The 24,776-nt window shown below is 45.0% G+C and overlaps 1 protein-coding gene across 1 annotated transcript in view; it reads left to right on the top strand.

Moving 5' to 3' along the window:
- Nucleotides 1-24,776, top strand: part of LOC311274320 (latent-transforming growth factor beta-binding protein 2-like) — a 90,266-nt gene that overhangs the window by 51,945 nt on the left and 13,545 nt on the right. The window contains exons 10-31 of the mRNA XM_084381897.1: nucleotides 3,015-3,137; nucleotides 3,797-3,961; nucleotides 6,312-6,641; nucleotides 7,450-7,469; nucleotides 7,707-7,743; nucleotides 8,193-8,267; nucleotides 10,157-10,282; nucleotides 10,765-10,893; nucleotides 11,103-11,222; nucleotides 11,508-11,627; nucleotides 14,496-14,615; nucleotides 14,797-14,919; nucleotides 15,036-15,161; nucleotides 15,268-15,393; nucleotides 16,200-16,325; nucleotides 16,513-16,638; nucleotides 17,119-17,244; nucleotides 18,185-18,310; nucleotides 18,592-18,711; nucleotides 19,450-19,575; nucleotides 21,193-21,315; nucleotides 22,725-22,853. Of these exons, the coding sequence (XP_084238023.1) occupies nucleotides 3,015-3,137; nucleotides 3,797-3,961; nucleotides 6,312-6,641; nucleotides 7,450-7,469; nucleotides 7,707-7,743; nucleotides 8,193-8,267; nucleotides 10,157-10,282; nucleotides 10,765-10,893; nucleotides 11,103-11,222; nucleotides 11,508-11,627; nucleotides 14,496-14,615; nucleotides 14,797-14,919; nucleotides 15,036-15,161; nucleotides 15,268-15,393; nucleotides 16,200-16,325; nucleotides 16,513-16,638; nucleotides 17,119-17,244; nucleotides 18,185-18,310; nucleotides 18,592-18,711; nucleotides 19,450-19,575; nucleotides 21,193-21,315; nucleotides 22,725-22,853 (2,742 nt within the window). The remainder of the gene's footprint in view (nucleotides 1-3,014; nucleotides 3,138-3,796; nucleotides 3,962-6,311; nucleotides 6,642-7,449; nucleotides 7,470-7,706; nucleotides 7,744-8,192; nucleotides 8,268-10,156; nucleotides 10,283-10,764; nucleotides 10,894-11,102; nucleotides 11,223-11,507; nucleotides 11,628-14,495; nucleotides 14,616-14,796; nucleotides 14,920-15,035; nucleotides 15,162-15,267; nucleotides 15,394-16,199; nucleotides 16,326-16,512; nucleotides 16,639-17,118; nucleotides 17,245-18,184; nucleotides 18,311-18,591; nucleotides 18,712-19,449; nucleotides 19,576-21,192; nucleotides 21,316-22,724; nucleotides 22,854-24,776) is intronic.

The following is a 24,776-nucleotide window of genomic DNA, read 5'->3' as shown; positions in this document are numbered from 1 at the left end:
AGCTTGTCACATATTCAGTAATATGCATGATTTACCGCTCTTCCTTTGTACACTGACCCTTTGCGGTCAGTGACGTCCGCGCTGCGATACGATAAGATGCTCTATCAGAGCCATACGCTGCTCTCTGACTCCAGAGCCGATTCCTTATCTTCAGAAGCTGCTTCTCAGAAAACTAGGTCAGCTGAATTGGCCATTTGTAAGAGTGCTTGTTAGATGAAAGGCACACATACATGTGCAGTCTCTGTTGTGGGTGGTAAACTGGTGCCGGGAGCAAGTCATATTACTCATACACCACTTCAAAGGCGAGATGATGGAAGCGTTACATAACTCTTTTGACATTTTGGATCAACTTAATAAAAGCTAGACACAATTTTAAAACAGTGACATTTAACATTCATCATACTGAATGCTGCCTGGGTTAACAGGTTGAGACCTCCATATATTATGTTATACAGTAGGAATTTGTCTATGAAAACGTACTTTTTCCCAGTAATGGCAGCTCTGGCTGTATTTTGAGACTTCTCATTCCTTCTATTCGCCGTTTCTAAATGGATGCATTTTTGGCCCCATAAGTTATGTCTGGTTTGAGACTTCCAAAGTACTCATAAGGTACTCCCTTTGGCAATAACAGCCAATACATATTAAGCGAGTAATGCTGCCAATTTCCTTTATAGTGTTCATAAATAATTCTGCAGGTGTTTATGTGGATCTTGGTTTTTCCAGAAGGTAACATTGGGCAAGGTCAAATAAGGTTGCAGCAGACCGGCTGACACTTAATGCAGAGTTTGGAAACTTTATTAGACAATAGCCCTGTTTTCATCAATGTATCTTCAGTACTGCATAGAAAATAATAAATAATAATGCCTCAATTTGCCTAAAAGTGTTTACGTCTGCTTAACGTGGTTTTTGCCTTTTGCTTAATCTCTTTCAGACTTTAGTTGTAAATACTGTGACATGTTAAGTAATGTTCAAAATAGTGTTTTACACATTCATAGTAACTTCTTTTTAGTTTTTTATGTCACGTCTGTATTGGAATGAATCGTGGGTGAAGTCTGGTAAAGTCTATACTGCAAACTGACTCTCTGGAAGTCAGCAGAAGGTCTGCTTGAGGGCTCCTTGTGGACCGGATGACTTGTGGGTTTGGGCAGCACTTGCGGACATGCCGGGAACGCACCGGCAAAGTCTGCGAGTCTACAAGAGCGTTGAAGTCTGGACAGTTGGATTCAGCCCCAGATTAATTCCCATGTTCCCTCATTCATGACCAAGGCGACTGGTTTTGTTTCTTCTTTATTTATTGCCAGAACTTTTTTTTGTTTTCAGTTTGCGACATCTACTTCTGCGTAGCCTAGATTATTCACTTGAGTTTTCCTTATTTTAGACCATTTCAAAAGTTTGCTTCAAATCGCTTCACAGTTAGATGGAAACACGGCTGATAACAACACAATGCAAGATGGTCACCTTTGAGTATTTACACACAAGGACTATTTGTCAATGAGAACAAAGAAGCACAGATTCAAAATAGATGTTGAGACTAGTGCTGGTCTTGACAAGATGTCATGAAAGTCAGTTTCAATCCCGATCAACCCACCAGCAGACTGTAACAATAGCACTAATCTGGGACTCAACCGAACCATGGATTAAAGACCCCATGTGACGAAGGCTGAGCCCAACGCTGACCTGAACTCTGACCAGATAGCATGCTGCTTAAACTCAACCCAAGTCCCCTCTTTGTACCTGCATACATAATATTGTTGTTCCTCGCTCTTTAGAGCGTGAATGTCAGCACAGGCAGGCGTGACATCTGTGGTCTGCTTTATTGTCTTCACAGCATGTGCCTCATCCTTACTCATCCAAACAGGTCGCTCTTGCTAACAGCTTGTTTGCATTGGAATAACGTAGAGGCTGCAGGCTTTAACTTTAGAAATAGTTACTCCTTGGAGAGATAGAGGAGTGCGAAGAGAAATGGAAAAAACTGAGGCCACCATAGATAGAAAAGAAGAGACAAGAACAAACAACCAAAAGAACATTGAGGCATTCCCTGAATTTGCTTTAGTCCACAGATTTCATCAGCCTCAATCCCTTCTACACTCACTTTTTCCAGCAGGGAGCAAAACAACAAAACAAGAGCAGATTAATTAGAATTGGGAAAATCTGTGGTGGCAGGCTGTCCGGTTCCAGTCGTCAAAGCAATGGGAAAAGACCTAATGATGTACTCTTTGTTTAACACGGTAGAACAACAAACTTCTGCCTGGTCCCGATGTGATCGCATGACTAAGCACCTGAAATATGTCCCCCTATGCTCCTGGCTGGCACTTTAGCTGGCTAGCTTGCCTCCATTTGGCTTAGTGACTCAGGAGCTGTTGGAGCAAACTCCACTGGCCACTGTATCACCCCAGCACATGGTTTAGGAAAACAGAAGGGAAAAACCTCTTTGTGACTTATTTCATTGACGTAGGCTAAGTATGCTGTGACCCGTGTTGGACACTGTGAAGGAAAGATGCTGAGGAGGATTATAATCTAAAACACTCTGCTATTTCCTCTGCGTCTGCCCAACTGTTCGCATTTCAAAGCGAAGGTTGCTTCAGCAGCCCTGAGAGTTTATAATACGTTGATGATGCATGATTGAGTGTATTCTAGTTTACAGTGGTCAAATTTATTGTGCGTGTTTCCTCATGTCATCACTCTTCCTCGCTTTCATACAGTTGTGAAACCTGAAAGCTTCCATATTTCATCTCCTCCCAGCAGCTATTGCCTTTGCCTATATGATCTACTGCAATATTTTGTCATCTTTCAAGGTGTGATAGATTTCTAAAGCTTTTCATCATCTCTGTTAGTCTGTGAGCATGGAAACTCTTTGAAAATGCAGCACACCGACTCTGATATTGATATTTGCACCAAGTTTTGTGGGGGGGGGGGGAGTGTTCCTGTCAGGGGGAAAAACATGACTTCATGATATTTCCATTATCAGGTAATGTACTGGATACTCCATGACTGATGTACCACATTTTTCGCAGACATCAATGAGTGCCTGTTTCCCGGGATCTGCAAGAACGCTGAATGTCTCAACACCAAAGGAAGCTACAGGTGCATGTGCAAACAAGGCTTCATGTTAGACCCCGAAAGCAAGCACTGTGTCTGTAAGTATGGCCCCTTTATCTTAAATTAATGACGCAGGATTTAAAGGGACAGTTCACCCCCAAATCAAAAATGCATATTGATCAGAGGGGACATACTACTTTATTGTGCCCTCCGGTGAGGCGCCTTTTAAATCACAATGTGACGACGGTGAGGGCTTAGTAGGCTGTCAGCCATCGCTGATGGATGATGGCATCGTTCGTCAGCCCAATCCTAGCACCATTAATGTTTACATCCCACGCTGTCGCGAGCATGAGCCTCTCGTCCATAAGTAGATGCATGCGTTCTCCTGTGCTGTAATACAGTTCAGCAGAAACACAGTAGTTCCAATGTGAAACTGCTCACAAGGTCTGTGGATTGTTCTTAGTAACCAGATCATGATTTCTGGAACGAGTCACTGCTGTTGAGTTTTTTATTTTTTTTTGGCTTTGAGCACCACAAGCCGAGTGCCATCTAGTTCCATTATATTTGAGAGAAGGCAGATATCTCTATCGATCTCCAAAAGTCTGCAACTCACACCAAAACTATCTAGATGGATAAATATCACTAGAGCTAAGAGGAAAAATATGTATCTTTGATTTTTGGCTGAACTGTCCCTTCGAAGCTGTGATGATTTTCTTGTGTTTTGCATTGGAAAATGATGGATGACTTCTCTCCCCAGCGGACAAGGCTGTGTCTGACCAGCGAGCTTTGTGCTACCGGTCGGTGTCAGCAGGCACATGCTCTCTGCCTCTCGCTCAACACATCACAAAGCAGATCTGCTGCTGCAGCCGAGTGGGAAAGGCCTGGGGCGCTGGCTGCGATCGCTGTCCTTTGCCAGAATCAGGTACAGCTACCAAGAGAGACTGTTATACTGTACTGCTGCCGCATGTGTCCCGAATCCTCTCCTACCGCTCATAAAATGCTTAAATCCAGGACTTATCTTGTTGTCCATCTGCAAACTTAACCTTCCATTTCTGGTTTTACTGTAATGGCTGAAAAAGCCATTTGCTGCATTAAACGCTTTTGCAGATAGAAAACGTCACATGTAATCTTATGCAATCGCTAGCAATGGTAGTGAAAGCACAAGCGAAGAATATTTACCACTCAGTCACCATTCTGCTCTTTGCCAGGCTTGTAAAGCAGTTCAAAATAACCAAATGTGTTTGGAGTGGAAAAGGACCAGAAACATAACAGTTTTCATACTTTGGAGGCTACATAATAGTGGGAGTCAGTCTTGTGTTATCACTCCAATCCTCAGAGAGAAACCCCACTAATAGACCGGCAAGGCTTCACAGCAGAAATAAATAGCTTGGCCAAGTGAAACATAGGAAGTAGTTGTCATCTTTTTTTTCCATACCGATCTAATCTTCAAAGTCTCTGAGAGAAGCAGGCTGGTTTTTATGGAGTGTCTGTACTGGCCAGTGATTCATGGGGATTGTCATAGATCAGATATCACTGACACAGACCTCCATGGTGCTGCTCGGCCGGGACTGACGCAGCACACAGACACACAGCCTCTGATTATTTCGAACGCTGGCTCTTGTATGTCCTGACAAGCTGTTCGAGCCATGTTCTGAGTGGCGCAGCCAGGCCCATTACTTGTGACTCGGTAACAGGAGCCCGTTGACTTTCATTCCATATTTACTCCAGTTCCTCTGATGTGGCTTCTGATCATATAGGGCCCCATTTCCCTCCACTTTAAATTCATCATTCAGTAGCCTATCATATCCACGTCTCCTGCATTTACGCAAGCATTTACAACGACCACATATCTGTCATTACTCATATCTCTATTCCAGACGCTTTTGGCGTAGAGTTGCCGGTTTCAGGTCAGGTAGGGGACACAGGGCTTCTCACTTGTAATGGATTCACCATCGCTGAGGTTTGTCAGGCTCCGACACAAAGAGGTGCAGTCTCCTTCCTATTATCTAAGCCAGCCAATCCTCCATTAGCCTCTCACTCACTACACCAAAGAGTTCAAAGGTCAGTCAGTATTACACGATCCTGTACTTCCCCTACTGGCATGGCTCTGTCTGTTTGAATGTCCCCCGAAATCCACTCTGTGACAGCCGTCACTGGCTCCGAAGCTTGCTAGTTCTTCAGAAATAGCCAAAACCCGGCCCCCTCATTCACAGCAAACAGTAAAACGCAGCACGCTCAACATAACAGTATTACACGGATGGCTTAAAGTACTGCTATGAGAATCAGACAGAAATATGAGCAACAATTACACTCTGGCAGCGTTTTATTTTAGCCTTAGGAGCCCAAGGAAAGGATACTGAGGTGATGTTTAATAAGGGCCGGTGGTGGAAGAAGGATTCAACTCGATTACTTTATAAAAGTAATTATATCAAACTGATATACTGTCAATACTCCACTTCAAGTAAAAGTTGTTGATTCAAAACTTTTTTAATATAAGTATGTCAGTATTATTAGCAGAATGTACTTGTATGAACAGTTGACTACTATATCTGAAGTTTTTGGATTACTTTTACTGCTGCATTAATGTGATGTTTAAAGTTGAGCTCATTTCAACTGCTTTATTTACTGTCGGGTCGTTAAAGCTTCAGCAATAAATCAAATTCTTTCAGATCATCATATGTTTGGAGCGTGGCTGTCCTGTGAGAACCGCGCATCTCTATAAAGTCGACTTTTACTAAGCTCGTGAAAAAAACAGCTTGTTTTCAGCTTTGTGACAATGTATTTCCCAGCTTTTCCAAGAGGGTTTTTTAAATAGTTTATTTAGCTCACAGCAGCTTCAAGAGACTTTCATTTTCTGTTGATTCTGGCGGCACATATGGACAATAGCGGTACGAGCACCAAAGCCTTGTGTATAAAGATCTTGACCCGGCTAACGAGTTCATTCGTTTTGGACGTGGGTGAAAGAAAGTATTTTTAATGCTACTTTTCTTTTTCAAACACACCTGTTTGCAGTTTGAATAGCGATAAGGTAATGTATCTATTTGTGGTTATTTAGGCTCAATAACTGTTATATGAAGATGGTTTTAGTGCTGTGCAACCAGACTACAGAGCAGCTTCCTCAATTCATCCTCAGCACTCCACGATTAAAAGTTGTTTTCTCTTTTCTATGATTTTTGCCTGAAATTGCTTTTTCAAGTACAGCACTTGAGCAATTACACTTCCCACCACTGTCTGCGACTCATTTTGTATGCTGTGTGTCGCCTTGCCTGCAGATCATTTCAAGGAGATCTGCCCAGCCGGTCACGGATACACCTACTCGCGCTCTGATGTGCAGATTTCCCTCAGACACCTCGGGGAAGACGATGTGCAGAGCACAGGGTTGTCATGGGAGGAGCAGAGTCCCGTTTACCCTCAGCCTCCATCCTCTCACCCCTCAATACTGCTGCCTTTTGTTCCACACCGCCCCAGCTACCCACAGACGCCGCAAATACCCCAATACCCTGAGTACCCCGAGACGCCACAAGCACCCCAGCGCCCTTTGACACCACAGCAGCCTCTCCATCCCTCTCAGCCAGAAAGAGAGACACCTAAACAGCAGGAAGGTGAGAATGACATGTTTGGCAGATCAAATCTCCGCCAAGTCGCCTTCAATGTGGGTAAATGTTTACTCTGAATATCAAAGAGACAAATAGCTGCGGCTGCTGGATGCTCTGTGCGTATTATGCACTTAGGCCTTGTTGTTATCCAAACATGGTAACCGGTTTCATATTTTTACCACAACCCATGAAATAAACAGTATGTGATACACAATACGACTTTTTTTTCAACTACAGGACGCAAATAGATTAGCTTTTTATGTAAGAATCCAAACATCAACAGGATGTTTTCATCCCCATGAATAAATGTTTGATTCATCCAACATATTCAGAGCGGTGCTTATGTCCCCCATCTGTCAAAGCGAAGCCCCTCTGAGCATCACAGCAGCGCACACGAGTAATCCACATTGGCTATACATCTAAATCAGCAGGCTTTTCTCTAAATATATCCTCCTGATTTAATGCTTGTGAGATACTTTGTTGGCAAAGCTGCGACATTTTGATTTATGCAAGGAGACAATTCTGTAAATATTTAGGGATTTTTGCCTTCATTATCAGAGATATCCATTTCCTTGTCTCTCTTTGCAATTTTTCTTCGGCCAGTCGTCTGCGCTACTTTTCTGACGCAGCGTTCTCTGTCTGGCTTAGAGGATAAATGCGCCTTAAGCTTTGTTTTATTAGAAGAAAAGACCTCCGAAGCTGCAAGTCAAGTGCCTGAGGCGAGGGCGGGTTGTTGTGTATGTTGTGTGCAGTCAGTAATGCGAACAGAATGTCAACTTTTGCTACTGATAAACTTTTCCTCTTCTTTCCGCAGATGTGGAAATTCTGAGCCCGGTGAGTTCTCCCTCCTTGTCAGCGTCTTGGCACGTACTTTTGAAATGTTTATCTTAGAACGATATGCTCTAGCTATCTCAGCTGGAGGGTTTGTTATGATTATATAACTTATTCAGAACACATTTTGGTTGATACACACTCCTAATTAGCGCCGACTCTGACGACAAACGCAGACACACTGAATGAACATGAATATGGTGATGAAATGTAACCAAAGCTTGTTTGCTTGTTTTCTAGCCAGCTGTTGTGACGGATGCGCCGCTGAAATATCCAGGTATTTCTCTCGTGACTTGACTCACACTTTAACGCTTCTTGCGGTTTCATTCAGCATCTCTAAGCTTGAAGGTCAATAGGAAGTCGTTTCAGTCAGGCACAGACGTGTGATGTGTTTTCTATAAATCTCTTACTCCTGCACAGCGGTGGCAGCCTCAATCGCCGTCCGCTCTGCCCTCACTTACGCCAGTGCAAACATTGACATTAAAGTCTGAAAGTTGACTCCATTCAATGAGTATTGGATTTATTTTGGTCATTGTTCTGTTTTTAGCCTGGCGTAAAGAGTAGATCATTTTTATATAGCCGCTCAGTGAGTGACAGCTGAGGCAGTAGTGGTCGGGAAAACAAGCAGTGTCTCGTTATGATTGCAGAGAATGAGAAATTACTACGTGTCACAGCGCTGGTGGTTCACTGTGTTCGCACTCACCCAGGCTCGATTCCTCTCCACAGAGACTTCTCCAGACGTCTCCATCATCAACCTGACGCCTGAGTCAAAGGAAACAACCCTCACAGAATCAGCCCTAGGTAAAGCATACATTAGAAGACGTGTGTTAAACACTGGGGCTCTCTTGAAACCCTGGATGGTTTATGTGATATCGGCATGCTGGTGTTGTTACAACATCATAATTCATGTCACTCCAGGACCATCACTGCAAATGCTCAGCGGACAGGTGGTTCAAGCGGTTGCACACAGGACTTCACAAGACTTTCACCCTGGAGACTGTTTCATGTGGACCTTATTTATATATTGTTGACTTCTTTTTAGACTTTGTTGACTTATTATTTACTTTTTTGACAGCTCTCTGACAGAGTTTGGTTAGTTTCAAAAAACAAACTATAGTGTTTGGTTTGAGAATGGGCTGTTTGTGTTAAAATAAACCCTTACACAATGCTAACCAGGTGTTAGAAAGGCTAACTTCTCCCGTGTGCATATTTTCCCGGTCTCTGCCAAGACTTGACATGACAAGATGCATATAAATATGATTAGTCGGTTGCAGTGATTAAAACCAGGATGTCTGAAGCTCCTTAACACATCTTAAAATGTCTTAAATTAATTAATTGCCGCAAACATTTGATCTAATTTAAAGCGGCTGTGTGAAGCTCCTGTGATGTGCCTGAAGCCAGTCGTTAGTTTATGTTAGCGGACTCCATTTCAAAATTAATGTTAGCTACTGTTGCTCTCTGTTAGCTGAGCGGAGAGAGGCACTGAGAATGTGCATAAGGTCACATCCTTTGGACTCATGCAGAAATTTCGACATGTAAACTGCTACAATTTTTTACATAGAGCCCCTTTAAATTATCCATCCTTTCACATATATATATATTTTTTTCCAAATGATAGAATATAGAATATATTATACCGTACTCTTTTACTTTTTACTTGCACTTACCTGTTGGCATAATGTAGATTAACTACAAACTACATTTTGACATAAAACCAACCTCTGCATGGGATCAGATATATTCTACGTACTGTACCTTTAAACTTACCTGCAGTGCTTGAATAAGAAAAAGATTATTTGTCCAAAAAATTTTCTTAAATTTGGTTTAAAAAATAAATCCTTAAAAAGCGTTAAATTTAAGGTCGATAACCTGCCATGAGAAACATTTATTATGATGTTGTACTCACCAGTCACTCAACTCACCAGTGCCTGATCACAGGTGGGTATGGAGCTGCAGGACAACCAAACGCAGCACAGAGCTCAACTCTTCATATTTTATGATCTAAGTCAACTGCTGGCAGACAGCAGCACATCTCATAACACATTTTTTCAGGCTTAAGCCGAGGAGAGCTTGTATTATGATTTTATTTGACCCCTTTTCTCAGAGCCAATTTGGCTGGAAGAGGCCCCGCTGCACAGAGGGCGAGAGGGCGAGGAACCAAGAACGAGTGTGCCTCTTGGAAGGGGAAGCTATCCTCTGAGTGGACGGAGGCCAGATTTATGAAAAAACGAGGGCAGAAGACATAGTTGAGAATGAGAGGAAGAGCGACAGGGAGATAAAGGAAGTGAGGAGAATTTACAGTAATCTTATAGAGAAAGACACACTGTAGCGGGGCATTTCCTCCTCCGCCAGACACAGGGGAACCAGTTCAGTGTTGTAGCACAGTCCATTTGGATGGAAAAAGACAAGAACAACAATAATGTCAGGCTCCACTGTGCATGACCTGTTTCTCGCCGACCCCTTTGTAAGAGCTCCATACCACCTGTTAGAACACTACAGCCCTGTAAAACCTGTCCTCTCATCCAAGACCCCACCTATAAAACAGCAAGACGGGTTCCCATGAAAAACAACATGTGTTAATGGAATGTACTTTTTTTTTTTTCCAGTGTCTGTGATGTTATGTAACCCTAGGTCAGAAATATTCTTGTCTGCTCTCTCGGTAATGACTGCGCACATCTCTGTGGCTTTAGGCTTCGACAAGTGTGCCGCCGCCCCCACCATATGCGGCCGTGGGAAATGCGTTCCCGTGCAGACCGGCTACACCTGCCACTGCGATCCGGGATTCAAGCTCAGTGCGCTGCAGACCAACTGCATTGGTAAGCAACAATGGGACAAAGAGGGAGAGGGTGTAACACAGGGGTTCCGGTGGGACACTCAAACATGCTCACCCGAGTGGCCCCGGCAGCTCTGTCTATCATCATTTCTGCGCAAAGCAAGTCCTCAGCACCGAACATTGCACGGCACAGAAGCCTTGAGAAATGGAGCGAGCCAAAATGAAAGGGATCCATTTGTTTATGTTGACCTGTTCCGTGATGCCTGACAACAGCCTCCGGGCCGTCCAAAGAGCTGCCACGATCCTGTGATCCCTTACCTCACGGTAAAGGCCTTGGCGGCGGCCTCTGCGCTGCATCGGCTGGGCTCAGGTCCATCACTGAGGAATGTCTGCGCAGTGGAGGAGCCCAAAAGTCAGGGCTTGGAAAGTAAACAGTCTTTGCTGGTGAAATGGAGCTGCAATGTAATGTCACATTCAATCTCATCTGTACTCCCTCTACCTTTACTTTGTTTTCTCCGATTGTAGATGTGAATGAGTGTGACGAGGACCCATGTGAAGGGAAGGGCCGCTGTATAAACAGCTATGGCTCCTACACCTGCCAGTGCCACAGTGGCTACAGCCAAGTGATCACCCAGAACAGGAAGTTCTGTCAAGGTGAGACACATCTTAAATGGCAGGAGGAGACATAATGTTTCCAATGGATGAAAGCCACCACGGGCTGCTGTTAGCTTTCTGCCTCTCTGTTAGGGCAGTACTCCTCTGTCAGCACTGTTCATTCAAAAAGCATCCCGGCCTAATTAATGCTGTGGAACACAATAGTCACTTTCTTTTCCGTTCTCCTTGGTTTTCATTCAAACTGGCAGACATTAACGAGTGCAGCATGCCCAACAAGTGCCAGAACGGCAACTGCGTCAACACGGAGGGATCTTACACCTGTGAATGCAACGATGGCTACGCCAAGTCTTGGAGGGGCCTGTGCGAAGGTGACATGCATGCACAAGCGCCTACGCACACATAATCAAGTTCACATAACTGCACAATCCTATCCAGACCTATTTGTTTGCTGCCATGAGTTAATGTGTAGCCCGGTAACAAAACACATGTATTTTCCTCTTGTCGAAGCCAGGAAGAAAAGTATGCTCGCTTCGTGACAGCGTGTTTGTATATGTTAGCATTTGTGACCGTACACCCTCTCTCTTCCATGCATATTGTTTGAGTAACAGCTAATTCAATTGATTATTTTCATGTCCCACCTTCTCCCTGAGCAGATGTGGACGAGTGCATGGATCCCGGCTCCTGTCCCAGCGGCGTCTGCGTCAACACTATAGGCTCCTTCCAGTGCCAGGGCTGCGGGCCGGGACTCAGGCCTGCCGGTGACAGATGCGTGGGTAAGGCAACCCTACACCCCATCATAGCTCAGCACCACCACTACCCAAACTCTGAAGGGTGTTTCCAACCATGGAAATAACCTGGGTTTCCCTCTTACACTGTAAAAGCTTCCTGTATTAGGTCACATTTACGCAGACAAAGCTGCTGCTCCCAGTTGGCATCACCAAAAATAACCAGGGCGGCATGGCATCAAGCCACGCCGTTAACGATTTCCTGACAGCTCATGACGCTGTACAGCTCACCAAATAGCACAAGCTGAATTACTTTCACTCAATGGGGACACTCTTGACTGCTGATGTGCGCGGAAATTAAATAAAATAAATTGCATTCTACACTTCAATAGACTTATATTGGATGTTTTATGTCCAGTGTGGACCACTACTGGGCCCACACGACAGCCCAAAACCACAGCGATGATGGCTATGGTGCACAGGCCTTGCACAGCCCTCCGCCCTCTCTCTTCCCATTCAGTGTTTCCACGTATGATATATCAGCTCCTCCACCCAGCAGCCTCCGCATATCCCCATTATTGTTTAAACACATTCAACGTGTTATTGCTGATCCTTCGATATCACTGGCCTCCGTAAAAAGATTGTTTATAATACTTCAATTTGGGAGAGTCCAAATATTTTCTCTTGGCCACAGCCTTGAACAAACAGCATATTATTGTTGGAGAGCTCCGGCCACTGTTGGGCCCAGCGGAGGCCGGCGGGGCTTTATTATTACCACTGCTGGGCTAGGTGAGAGGACCGAGCAGTCACAGGAGGTGTATGAGGAGGTCTAAGGGTCAGTTCCCTGCTGCAAAGAGGTCCCGACACACAAACAAATCCTCTCACTCACCCGTAAGTGTCTGCTGCAAAGCTCTTACTGCCGATTATTAGATTTAAATACACCAATGGCCAACAAACCACATTTGGTGTGGGTTTAAGCTAACACGCTAGCAGCCCCCAACCTGAAAGTGGCCCTGTTACATAACAGCCTGACTGGTGTTACTTACCACATCCCCTCTCTGTGACCTTGCACCCCTCTAATTTGTTTGGAAACCGAAGCTGCTGGAGTGACTATTCCAGAAATGTGAAAAGCTGAAAGGCCGAATGAGGGTGGAAAATATGGAAAATCAACTTTGGTAGTAATTTGGAGGTTTTTTATGATCGATTTCTCAGCCAGTCTGGAAACCGATGCCCTTGTCATGATTGCCTTGCTTCCAAAGAAAACACCTCTTCAGCTGCCCTCTGTTTGTGAGTCCACTAATATAATTCATTCTGTGTAAATCTGTTGAGTATAAATAGTAACCGAGAGGAACCCTGTAAATGAGGGATAACACTGGAGGTAAATGTTTTTACTCCGAACGTCCACACAGGCAGCGCTAACAGGCTCACAGTATACGTCTGGACGCTGTGGGAGTCACATAAAACAGGCAACATGAGCGCCGGCTTTCCAGTATTTGCTTCGGTCAATTGACGGTAGCACAGTGGTTTGGGCCCAATTGGCCGAATCGTGGATAAGCCTAATTGCTGGTGTGATAGAGAAAACAGCTCCGCTCCCTTGTCAGTGCTTATCGCGGAGGCCTGAGAGATGCCGGATGATTGCTGAAACAAAGCAGCGGGCCACACTGACAGACGTCTGGCAGTGCCCGCGGCGAGGCAAACAAAACCCAGTCTGTGACTCGCTCGCTCGCAGTGTTTGCACTGTGCAGGCTCTCTGTTTCAGCATCCACAGTATATCACATCTCAGTCGAGTGTCCTCTCTGCACCTACTTTGCAGAAAAATACTTTCCTTCCTCTAACCCCATATCCCTTCCTCTTTTAATGTCTCTCTCTCTCTCTTTCTTAAACTTACATAATCAGACTTGCTCTTCCCACACATTCACCTAACCTGAAATATTGCCATTGTTAGCACTTGATAAATTCCACTATAAAACATTATTTCTGCGTGAGCTTTCCCATAAATATAATTCCTGAGTAAACTGTGCAGACTCCTGAAGTGGAAAAGACAGCTACTGCTGCAAGTTGTAAAAGACCTTCAGGAATGAGGTTCAGGTTTGTGCACTGATGTAATTTAATGACTGCTATTTTGCACTAATTTTACACGGTAATTATGCTGAAATTGTTTCCTTTTTGCTGCTGTTCTATGCCCGAATGAGCCTCATTGAGTTTACAGATCTTTATTTGTACTCTCTGTATGTTATTATTGTTTCCTGCTGCAGTGGCCCAATTTTCCTTTGCATCTTATAGTTTATCTGAAGTTAAAGGGTCAGTACAACCAAATTACCAATTACAAAATTGCTTACCTACCTCTAGTAGAGTCTAACTAGCCATACAGATCATTTTCTGCCTTTACCCCTGGAGAAAAGTGGGATTTGGTTTGTGGCTTTAACAGTATAAAAAGTACACTTTAAAGAGATACACTTACACAACTTTTACAGCATTGTTTCTTTTGCTGTGAAGACTTAATTGGAACCATGTTCTAACACAAAGGTGCTACCCAAAAAATAGTGAGTTCTCTAAATATATTGCTGTTGAATGTTTTAGATTAGAGCCTGAACACGCCATTTTTTGGCTGATGAGTATGAGAGAATAATTGGCTGTTAATACTGTATATGCCGATACCAATATATCTCCAATATATCTGTTGATTGACATATATATATTGACTGGTTAAATTCAGCCAACCAATATATAGGTTGTGCTATATCGACTTTCATTGGGTTGGTGGCAGAAATCTCAGAGGTGGATATCTCCTAATTTATATATAACTTAATTTGGGTGAACTGATCCTTTAATCACATCGGGTAATTGTGGCAGAATAAAACCTAAAATCCTCTTCTCATATTTTTCCTGTCCTGTCCTGACCTCTTCTGTCCCCAGACTTAAACGAGTGCTTGAACCAAACCGTGTGCGGCCCAGGCAGGTGTGTCAACACTGAGGGCTCCTATAGGTGCAACTGTTTCCAAGGATACCAACTCTCAGCAGACAACGTTTGCCAAGGTAACAGCCAGACCTTTAATATTGTCTCATATCAAAGTAACAGCTCTGTGAATAGTTCGCCACAGTGCTACTACAGAAGCTTCGCGGCACCATTCAAGCTTTTATGTGAAGGCTACAAAGAGTTAGAGGTTTACTTTATTTTCTGAGGCCCCCTTTTTCTTCCCCTGTATCCTCCCTCCAGATGTGGATGAGTGCGTGCTCCCTGAAGTCTGTCTCCACGGCCGCTGTGTCAATCTGGACGGCACCCACAAATGCACCTGTAACCATGGTTACCAAGCCACCTCAGACAGCAAAGACTGTGAAGGTCTGCGAAGGATTATCCAGAGCTGTTGGGCGTAACTCCCCACTGCATACTTCTCAGCTTGTGGAGCTCTTCTTGAGACAGCAGAATAATGCCTGCAAATTATTTCTTTTTGTCAGATGTCAACGAGTGTGCAACAGGTAATGTGTGCCCAGCGGGAGTTTGCATCAACACTGCAGGTTCCTATACATGCCAGGACTGCAGGCCTGGGTTTGGACCATCTGCTGATGGACTGAGATGTGAAGGTGTGGAATCTGCTGATTTTTACTTTAAGTGACGCTTTCAACAAACCCTGCGAGCTTGTGATGATTTGTCTGTGCAGTTGAGATCAAATTGGTATTTCGTTTCCAGATGTGGACGAGTGTGCCCAGGCTGACTTGTGTCTCGGCGGGGTGTGTGCCAACACGGACGGATCCTACACGTGCACCAGATGTAAGGCTGGGTACAGAGTGTCTCAAGACCGGCAGAGGTGTGAAGGTAAATATTCCAGCTGTGAGACCATTAACGCTTTTATGACTGTTAAAGTCATTAGCAACAGTGCTGACGTTGTGTCAAAGAGATATTTGGATTGTGTTGCAGAGATATCTACTGAAGTTAGCATGCTAACCTGGTGGCCTGGCCCGTCCTGTCTCATAATACCACTTTTCACTGCAAGTGGCGATAGTCTGATAGCCCTGCATAGTTTAAGATGGGAGGAAGTTTGTTAAAGTGTCAAGAAGGCAAGTGTCTTTACACCTAAGTGTCGAAGTCTCCCTTTTATTACGAAAGACAAGCTTAATTGCCTCGTGAACTCATCATAAAACACACTTCATTCAAACTCGACATAATAGAAATGCATCTCACCATGACAGACTTCATTTTATCTTTCCACAGTCACCTCTGGTTATTCAAAATAAATCCTCAATTATCTGAGTAAGACATGAAAATACTCCGACTGTACATGCTGTTTTTTGGTCACTGCTGATGCCCGACTCTCTCTCACTCCGTTCCTCACGGTGAAGTCCCTGTGATCCAAGGTCACAGTCCAGGCAGACTCCCATCAGCTAATAGGGTCACTAGTTGCACGGCCAACTGAGCTAACTTGCTTACGGCAGCTGGCTAGAGTCAAAGAGTACAGTGAGCCGCAGTTATGACCACAGGTGTTATACCTGTAAAAGACTAACTCAACACATCTTGGGCAGTTTGTCAACTCACCGTAGAAAGTCCCTCAATTTCTCATCTCATTCAGTGTTTACAGTGATGTTCATGCATGTCTGTGCTGGCGTCCACGTCTTTTCTCCCAGATATTGATGAATGCCAGTCCCTGTCTACCTGTGCCAATGGGATCTGCCTAAACTCGGAAGGCTCTTACACCTGTGAGAACTGCCCTACAGGGTACAGAGTATCATATGACGGGGAACTCTGTGAAGGTTAGTTTATTAAACACCGCTCATCGAAAATGAACTCCGGCACAACACCACGTGTATATTGAATTGAGCCTGAAGGGAACAAACTCAGGTGGGGTTGGTGGTTCTCGCCTTTCATCGTGTATTTGGCACTTTTTTGTCTCGCCTGAAGAGAGGTGAGTGTCTAACGGTCTGTGTTGTTCCACGCCAGATATTGATGAGTGTGCGCTGCCCGCTACATGCCCCCAGGGAACATGCACAAACACAGAGGGCTCCTTCACATGTGTCATCTGTCAGCCTGGTTTTAGAGTCTCCGAGGATGGACAGCAGTGTGACGGTGAGGCTTTTCGGCTGTGTTTATGCAGGAATGTGTTTGTACATTGAGCACAGGTGTGTATGGCTCCCTTCTCCATTCAAACATGCCAAACCTTGCCTTACTTCCCAACAAATTTGCGGTTTAGGATGAATGTGCCAGCTGGTTCATGTTGTACGTAAGCCGCATCAGGTGTGACAGCTTCGACCCTGAAGCCTCATCATCTGAGCTCAAAATCCAAAAATAATCTTCCTAGACATCACATCATAGCTGGATCCTGGACCCGTCCGCCTCTGGCATGGCTCATCTGATCGTTGCTCAAGACAATGAGACACCGGCCCTCGAATAGAATCAAATGATGTCAGGCTAATGCCCTAGGTGTTGACATTTGTAATTCCTGGTTCCAGTGATTACCCATCGAACTGATTACAACTGGCAGGCTTTATTTATTTGAGGCCAGAGATGGTAATCTGTGCTATGATGTGACCATGTTTTCATGTCCAGATATCGACGAGTGCTTGGTGGCTAACGTGTGCCCGGACCAGCTGTGCTTGAACAGCCTGGGATCCTACACCTGCAGGAGCTGCGGAGCCGGGCTGCAGCTGACTGAGGATGGATACGGCTGCGAGGGTAAAACTGCCTCTGTGTTTACCTGCCTGCTCAGAGCAGTTTGAGCTGTCAGTGTGGCAAACATTCACCTAATGTTGGAGTAGAAAAGGAATGCGTTAAACCTAGAGCATGATTACAGAAAATCTTTACAGTGCCCAGTAATTTGTCATGACATGATTTATGAGATCAATGCAGTGAAACGGCTGCGTTTAAGAACCCGGGGAGGTTGGATCTGTCATGACTTCATGGGAAGCAGAAAAGGAATGATTATTTAAATGGATTCAAACATGGCCTCACTTAGTCATATATACCACGGTGTGTGTGTTTTTGAATGGAAGTTCGGATCTAGCCCGGGAGGAAGATCCCCCACTGATATGTGTCTTTGCGCTGGGAAAAAGTTTCACAAAACAAGCCGCAGTCCAAGTCGGCCTCTGATAGGATTTTAATGGATGCTTCTGATGCCATGGAAAATATTAAGGGCTTAATTTGAAATGAAGTCAACCACTCCCCTGCCTTCCACGTACTGCAGCGGGCTCGCCCTGTTGAACTCGCTCTGTTCACCACAAAGGCAAAAGTGGAGCCGTCTCAATCACTTAACAATGGCCCGCACTATTTTCTCCGTAAGAAATACAATCTGTACTGGCTCGAGGAATGTCCAATGATCACATAACAGCGAGCTCAGTGACTGTTTGTAGATACAGTAATTATACGCCACCTGTAATAGCTCGCTGTTTTGGATTCGATGACCGTCCCGCATACTTATCTTTCCACCCTTTTTAATAAAACACTGTCAGTGCGATCTAATAAAGAAAGAGGGCTTTGCTTACTGTACGTTGGGCTGAGTCACACTCGGCCATTCATCAGTTTTTAAGAGATAAGACAGTGAACGATCAAAAAGTGGACTCTTTAGAGGTAAGACGATAACCTATGGCTAACCTTTTCTTCTTCGTCTGTTCCTTAGACATTGACGAGTGCCAGACCCCAGGTGCGTGTCCCACGGGTGTTTGCACCAACACAGAGGGCTCCTTCTCCTGCACGGCCTGTGACCCAGGCTTCACGGTGGCACTCAACGGCCTCTCATGTGAAGGTGGGTGGTTCACTGCGCTCACTAAAGTTTATGATATCTGTGAAATCACTTTCACAGTCATGAGTATGACCTACTGTAGTAAGAATAAGTCATCGCTCGCTAATGCTGATGATGCGTGACTTCTCTGACATGCTCCCTGCGGTCTGGAATCTCTTCACCCAAATGACAAAACTTGGGCACACTTGAAGTGAGACCCAGTAATTTACAGCTGGTGTGGATGTGTCATGCCGCTGACGCCTCTGTGTGTGTGTGTGTGTGTGTGTGTGTGCGTGTCAATGCAGATGTGAATGAATGTGAGGACAACGGCCTGTGCCTGGGAGGTCAGTGCACCAACAGCGTCGGCTCTTACAGCTGCTCCTGCCCAGATGGGTTGGAGCTGGTGGATGGGACGTCCTGCAGAGGTACACACACACACCCACACATACTTAAAGGAAAAATTCACCCAAAAATTTTAATTCAGTCATTATCTACTCACCCCAATGCCAATAGAAAGTTAGGCAAAGTTTCATAGTTTTCACATTTCTGGAGCTCCACAGCAAATCATTGTGACAGCAAAACTCAAGTTCCTATTGGGACTTGTTTTAATACATTAAAAAACAGCCGGATAGAAAAACATAAAATGGCTCCATATTTCTCATCTCATGTAATCAAAGTCTCGGGAAGCCCCCAGATCCCAAATTGATTTAAAAAGATATTATTTACACAACTTTTTGAGCCGGAATCTTCACTGTAGCCGCTAAGCTTAAAGCGTCAGCGCACACCCCGCCTGAAGTGGGCGCATGAGCTCGACCGCACGTCAAGGGTGTAAATAATCTTTTTAAAATCATTTTGGGATCTCTGGGCCTCCAGACACTTGGATGACGCCAGACAAGCTGTATGGAGCCATCTTAATGTTTATTTTATAGTTGTTTTTTTTCCGTTTTAAAACATCCCTATCCACTTCACTTGTTTAGCAGAGCGCTGCACGCTGTTTTGCTGCGAAGCTCCAAAAATGACAACAAAACTTCACCTGACTTCCCCTTCAGCATGGGGATGGGTGGATAATGAAAACATACCATACGTGGCTAACCGTTTTCTCGTGGTTTATCATGTTGCAGTCCCAACACAGCTGTGTGTGTGTTTGTGCTTGTGTGTGACAGATGTCAATGAGTGTTTAACCATCATGGGGATCTGTGGAGAAGGAGATTGCCTGAACACTGAGGGCTCCTACACGTGCCTCTGTCCTGATGGATATGCCACCATCGACGGACGGCCCGGCTGCCAAGGTACTGTAACACACTGAGCACAAATAGCAGTGGGAAATAATTTCTCACCATATTTTATGAGCTTTGTGTAATTGGGTGAGGCCGAGTGTAAATTGGAGAAAGTTGGTTATTGTGTAATAATGGTTTTTTTAGCCCCTTATTGCGCAAGTTATTTTACAGTAACCTTGTTGGCTTGCACAAGTGTGTTCACTCAGACAGACAGACAGTATCCTCATCATACTGTCCTGGGTGCTGAGGCCAGGCCTGGGACCCCTGGCATGGGTGCTCACGCCAGCCTTTAATGGGCCTCATCAACTGTCTCAGTTTGATGTTATTCCAGCCGCACCCAGTGACCCAGCGATGGGGGGAAAAAAAATTGAGCCTGATCATCAGCTGAGGAAGGCTTTTCTTTTCAACAAACTGCTGTCAAAATACATGATATAAGTTTGGCTGGGATGTCAGAATTGGATCAGTGTTTTTGCTGGTGTGTCTTGCAAGAATAGTAAGAGGTGATGTTAAGTAAATGGCTGGTTGTCTGGCAGCGAAATATCCTGATGGATGTGAAGCAGGTAGGGTTGGATCTCTGGACTAGAGAACAAGGGTCAGTCCATGGACAGGGACATTCTTCTGGCCTTGGAGCGCTTCAGATATCATCCACAGGCTCAGAGCAAACTGCCCAGCCAGCGTCAGGTACTTTGGCTGCCCGCCACGACAAATACTGGCCTCTAATTATCCTATAAATCAGCAGTTGTCGTATATTTTCTCGCAGTCTGCCATTGTGTGTACAGTGCTGACACAATAAAAGCCAGACCCCTTTGACATGAGCCTGCAGGGGGAGGTGAAGGGAGGAGGATGAGAGTATGTGAGTTTATAGGACTGAAAAATGGGTTTAGTCAGGTGAGGCCAAAATGATGCTTGGCCTTGACCGGAGCAGTCTTTCAGCGAAAACAGAACATACGCAATGAAGGACTGACAGCCGAATGAAACATCTAAATTTAATCTAGATCAACAGGTTGTGCCATAGCCTCTCTGTGCCTTTCAATACGGGCTTTGAAGTCCTTGAATTAACTCCAAAACAATCCAGTCTCAGCATATTTATGTGTTTACCTATAGTCTGGGGTGTTGTTTTTTTTTCTCCCTATCTTTGCAAATGTGTGTTTACCTTGTCGTCTCTGAAAGATCTGATTATCAAAAGTTGGGAAAAGGAAGACAGGCTTTTCCCCCAGCGATGAATTTCCCCCACTTTCTAGCCTTTCTACCCCACGTCCAAGTACCTTACAAGTCATGTTGTAATGCTGCAATTATCCACCAATCTCAGGCTAATCAAGCGTGTCGCATTCATTATTAATTTTCATGAGTTGGAGGGAAATGTTCTCAGCCTGGAAAGCTGAGTTAGGTGGTTTTTCTTCTCCTTTGTTTCTTGGTTGCCAGCATATTTTAAAGCGCTTCAGAAGGCCAATGCATCTTGTGCTCGGACAAGGGCTTGATTACACGTTCTTTTTGTGAAACTTATGAAAAGGAGGGGTGTTCCCTATAGACTTCAGACAGAGGATATGTGGGGATATTTAGTAAAAATCAATATGTAATGAATCTTGACCCGCCCTTTGCTCCAATGTTCTCCCCTTCTCTCTGCCTCAGATGTGGACGAATGCAGTAAAGATAATGTCTGCATCCGGGGGAATTGTCTCAACACTGATGGCTCCTTCTTCTGCCTGTGCGAGGCCGGCTTCAAGTATAACGCTGACACGGCTGACTGTGAAGGTAAGACCGAATAAAAGCATGTGACAATCATGTGATGTCCTGCTGTGTATGTCGTTAGGCGCGTTTCCACTGCAGGGACTCTCCCCAGGGACGAGGAAGCTTTTGATGAACTCCACCGCAGGGACCAGGGTCTAAATTTAGTCCCAGGGACATTATTTTGTCACATAAAAGGTCCCTGCTTCAGGGTTAGTACTTTCCAAATGTCCACGCTGAATACAGTATGACTTTATAATAACCATCACTAATAAATGGTAGATTTAGAGGGAATTAAACTTTAATTGAATTTGACAGGTGGCCAATTCTTACATATTGTACCTTTTAAAGTTGCAACTGATATTTATAAAACTTTGTAAATGGTAAATAAACCTTTACACAAGCTTAATAAATGGTAATGTTTAATTAACTATAAGTGTATGAATACACATTTATTAATGTTGGTTATTATAAAGTGCTATTGTACCAATATTTGTAATTGGCCAAGTACTCACAGCATTTTATTTCAGCCACCGTTTCTAAAAATCTGCAGGCGCAAACCAGTTTGTTTTTGTGTGTTGTGCTTCGACACATCGACATGGAGTTACAGAAGAAAGCATCAATAGAAGGAGGGCCAATGTTGTATAGTCACGTGTAAAAATGACATGTTTCATACATGGCGATGTAGATTAATTACCCTAATCTTCGCAGGTCTTTAGACCAGGTGGAAACACAAACACCAACAGGCTGAAAGAACCTTTTAGTTCCTTGAAAAGTAGTTCCTAGGATGAAAGATTTCAGGTACTTTGGGTGGAAACACTTCTATAGTGATTATTGACCCCAAACCCTTCCCTGAGGTTTCTGCTCTCCGAGTAAACCAACATGTCAGCATTAGCTGTTTGATCGTCACGCTACATTTAAGCTTCAGCGTACCCGGTATAGCACAGTTGGCTATGATTGATTATCTATAGCCGGTGGGGACTGAGCTCCAGTAAAAGTGTCCAAGCCAGGTTTTAGAGGCTTTCCTCCACGGTCCCAGGACTGAGGGGTGCCTGGATTACATGGCTGGAGCCCTGAACTCCCTCTCCCCTGAGGGAAGTATGAATGACCCCATTGTGAGCAGGAGGTGTTTCTCCCTCTGGAACGTCTCCCTTTAGCTCCTTCACAAGTTCTTTGGTTGCTGTGATAATATTGTTCTTGGCCATTCCTGTTGCCTGCTGCGTTTACTGAGGACAGCTACACCGCAGGCCTTCTGGCCGACTCCTGCTCTACAGCCCATTACACTGGAAGCAGAGGAGCAGTGGAGGGAATATTACTGGGCACGTGGTGTGTGTGTGTGCGTGTCCGCATTAATGTCTGATTGCGTATGTTTTGACTATGTGCCTCTGTTTGTCAGTCAGTAACAAACATCTGTCTCTCGCTCTCTCACTGTACAGACCAGAACGAGTGCAAGGAGCTTGGAAGCTCGCTGTGTGGTACCTGGCGCTGCGAGAACACCATCGGCTCCTACCGGTGCTTCATGGGCTGCCAGCCGGGCCTGGAGGGAGAGGACACCACAGACTGTGGTGAGTGGTCAAACCGCCTATCGTTATAGTTAATTATGTTAAGAAATAACAGGCAGGTTTTGAGGCCGAAGCAAAAAAACATATGCATCGTATGAATCGAGCTACTTTTGTCCCATACATCTAACTCGATTCTATCCATTTACCATGTGTGCCGTGGTTAAAGATAGGGGACAGCGTAGCCTCAAATCAACTCAGCACTCTGCATACCCTGCAGAGCTCTCCCTCCGTGCATAGATAATGATATCTGTTTGGCATGCGGACACAAAGAGGCTGATGCGTATCAGAAGCTATCAGGTACTCGAGGTCTTCCCGCACAAGGGCCCATGAGGAAGATGAGGAGAAGCGGCCCCTGAAATTGGGGCACTTCAGAAAGAGGAGTGCACTGTCATTGGAGGCGGTGTGTGAGGCCAGCGGTTGATAATGGTCTCTTCGTCCTGACAACGGAGCTAATGGAGCTCCTCTGGCAGAGACACAAGGCGCAACCTGATCACCGCCGCGGATAAGATTGTCAGGCCCTTGCCTCTTTCCCCCCCCTCCGCCAATGTGGAGAAGTCCGGTCACCTGGGTTGACTTGCTAGGTTTGTGCTCATGCTACATCTGGGCCAACATCTGTCCAACAACAACGGACAGACAGCCACAACCTCGAGAATACGTGAAACCTTCTGTGTTTACTGGCAGGATTAGACACCTGGGGTTTGAGATATTAATGTGGTTTGTTGCACAAGGATTTTGAGTTTAATACTCGCTATTATGTGGCGCAGCATTGCTTATCTTTGTTGCTCTCACAGCACCATAAAACAACAAATCTGGTTTATGAGGACAGCGAGACACAAAAAACGAGATGCCAGATATTTCCCTCATATTAAGACAGAGTCCAAACAGACACTGGAGAGTGACAGGCGAAGAGGAGGAAAGCAGTCTGAGAGCATCACAATGGAATGATGTGTTGGACTGCACATGCAAGCTGTGGGTGTTTGCGGGCGATTGTGAGCGTGTGCGAGTGCGAGTGTGTGCGTGCATGTGGTCGACTGTGGGTTACTGCATCCTCGCTCGTGTGTTTGTGTTAGAGAAAGAGAACCAGAGGCCGTTGCGGAGATGCACTCGGATTGCGGCGCGGCTTCACAAGTTCTCATGACCCTGAGTTTTTATTGGACTATCAACAGATGGAGATCAGGGGAGAATATGCTGCTGCACTGCTGATCAGTGACAGATCAGCCCTCCGCCCCCTCCATCACCCTGATCCCGGCTACGTGTGGCTGCCTCCTCGCTGCACTTTATGATGTTGTCTGTCTGGCACCGGCTGAAGAGTGCAGGGGCCTGTAGTGCGATAAGGGCAGATTGAAACCAGCTGCTCACCTCTGCGCTCCTTTATTGTCAGAGTCAAAACACTGCTAAGCAGCTCACGTAGGTCGTCACTGGCTAGTGATTTAAACATACATCCCTGGTTATGCTATGTGCTAAAAGTTAGATATTGTCTTACCTGAAATGTCCTGTGATGTAATCTTTTATTGCCACGAAAAACTCCCAGTTTCATTCTGAACGGGTGCCCAGTCATGACCGCATCCTACCATCTCTCCCCCGTTGCCATGTCATGACGCCAGCTGTTCCTATTTTCTCTAGACCCCACAACAAACACTCGTACAGCTCAGCGTTGACTCACAGCCCCAGTTGAGGGAACCAAGCCCTCTTACCCTCAGAAGCCCTGCACTACACACAATAGTAGCTTGTTTCACCTCACGACGGCAAGTTGTGGGAGATGCTGCCGTCACCCCAATAAAAGTCCAGGGAGGGGAGCTCAATTTCTCCGGGGCATTTTTGTCTGCTTGTAAAAATCATCAAATATTTAAGAAGAGGCCAGACACTGTAATTTGCCGTTTCTGTGAGGGGCGTTGTTTTATTTTTACTCACTGAGCCTTCGAAGGG

The sequence above is a fragment of the Pagrus pagrus genome, assembly GCF_965226575.1.
Source record: "Pagrus pagrus genome assembly, chromosome: 18".
NCBI classification, from domain to species: domain Eukaryota; kingdom Metazoa; phylum Chordata; class Actinopteri; order Spariformes; family Sparidae; genus Pagrus; species Pagrus pagrus.
This window is presented reverse-complemented; position numbering and strand designations above follow the sequence as displayed.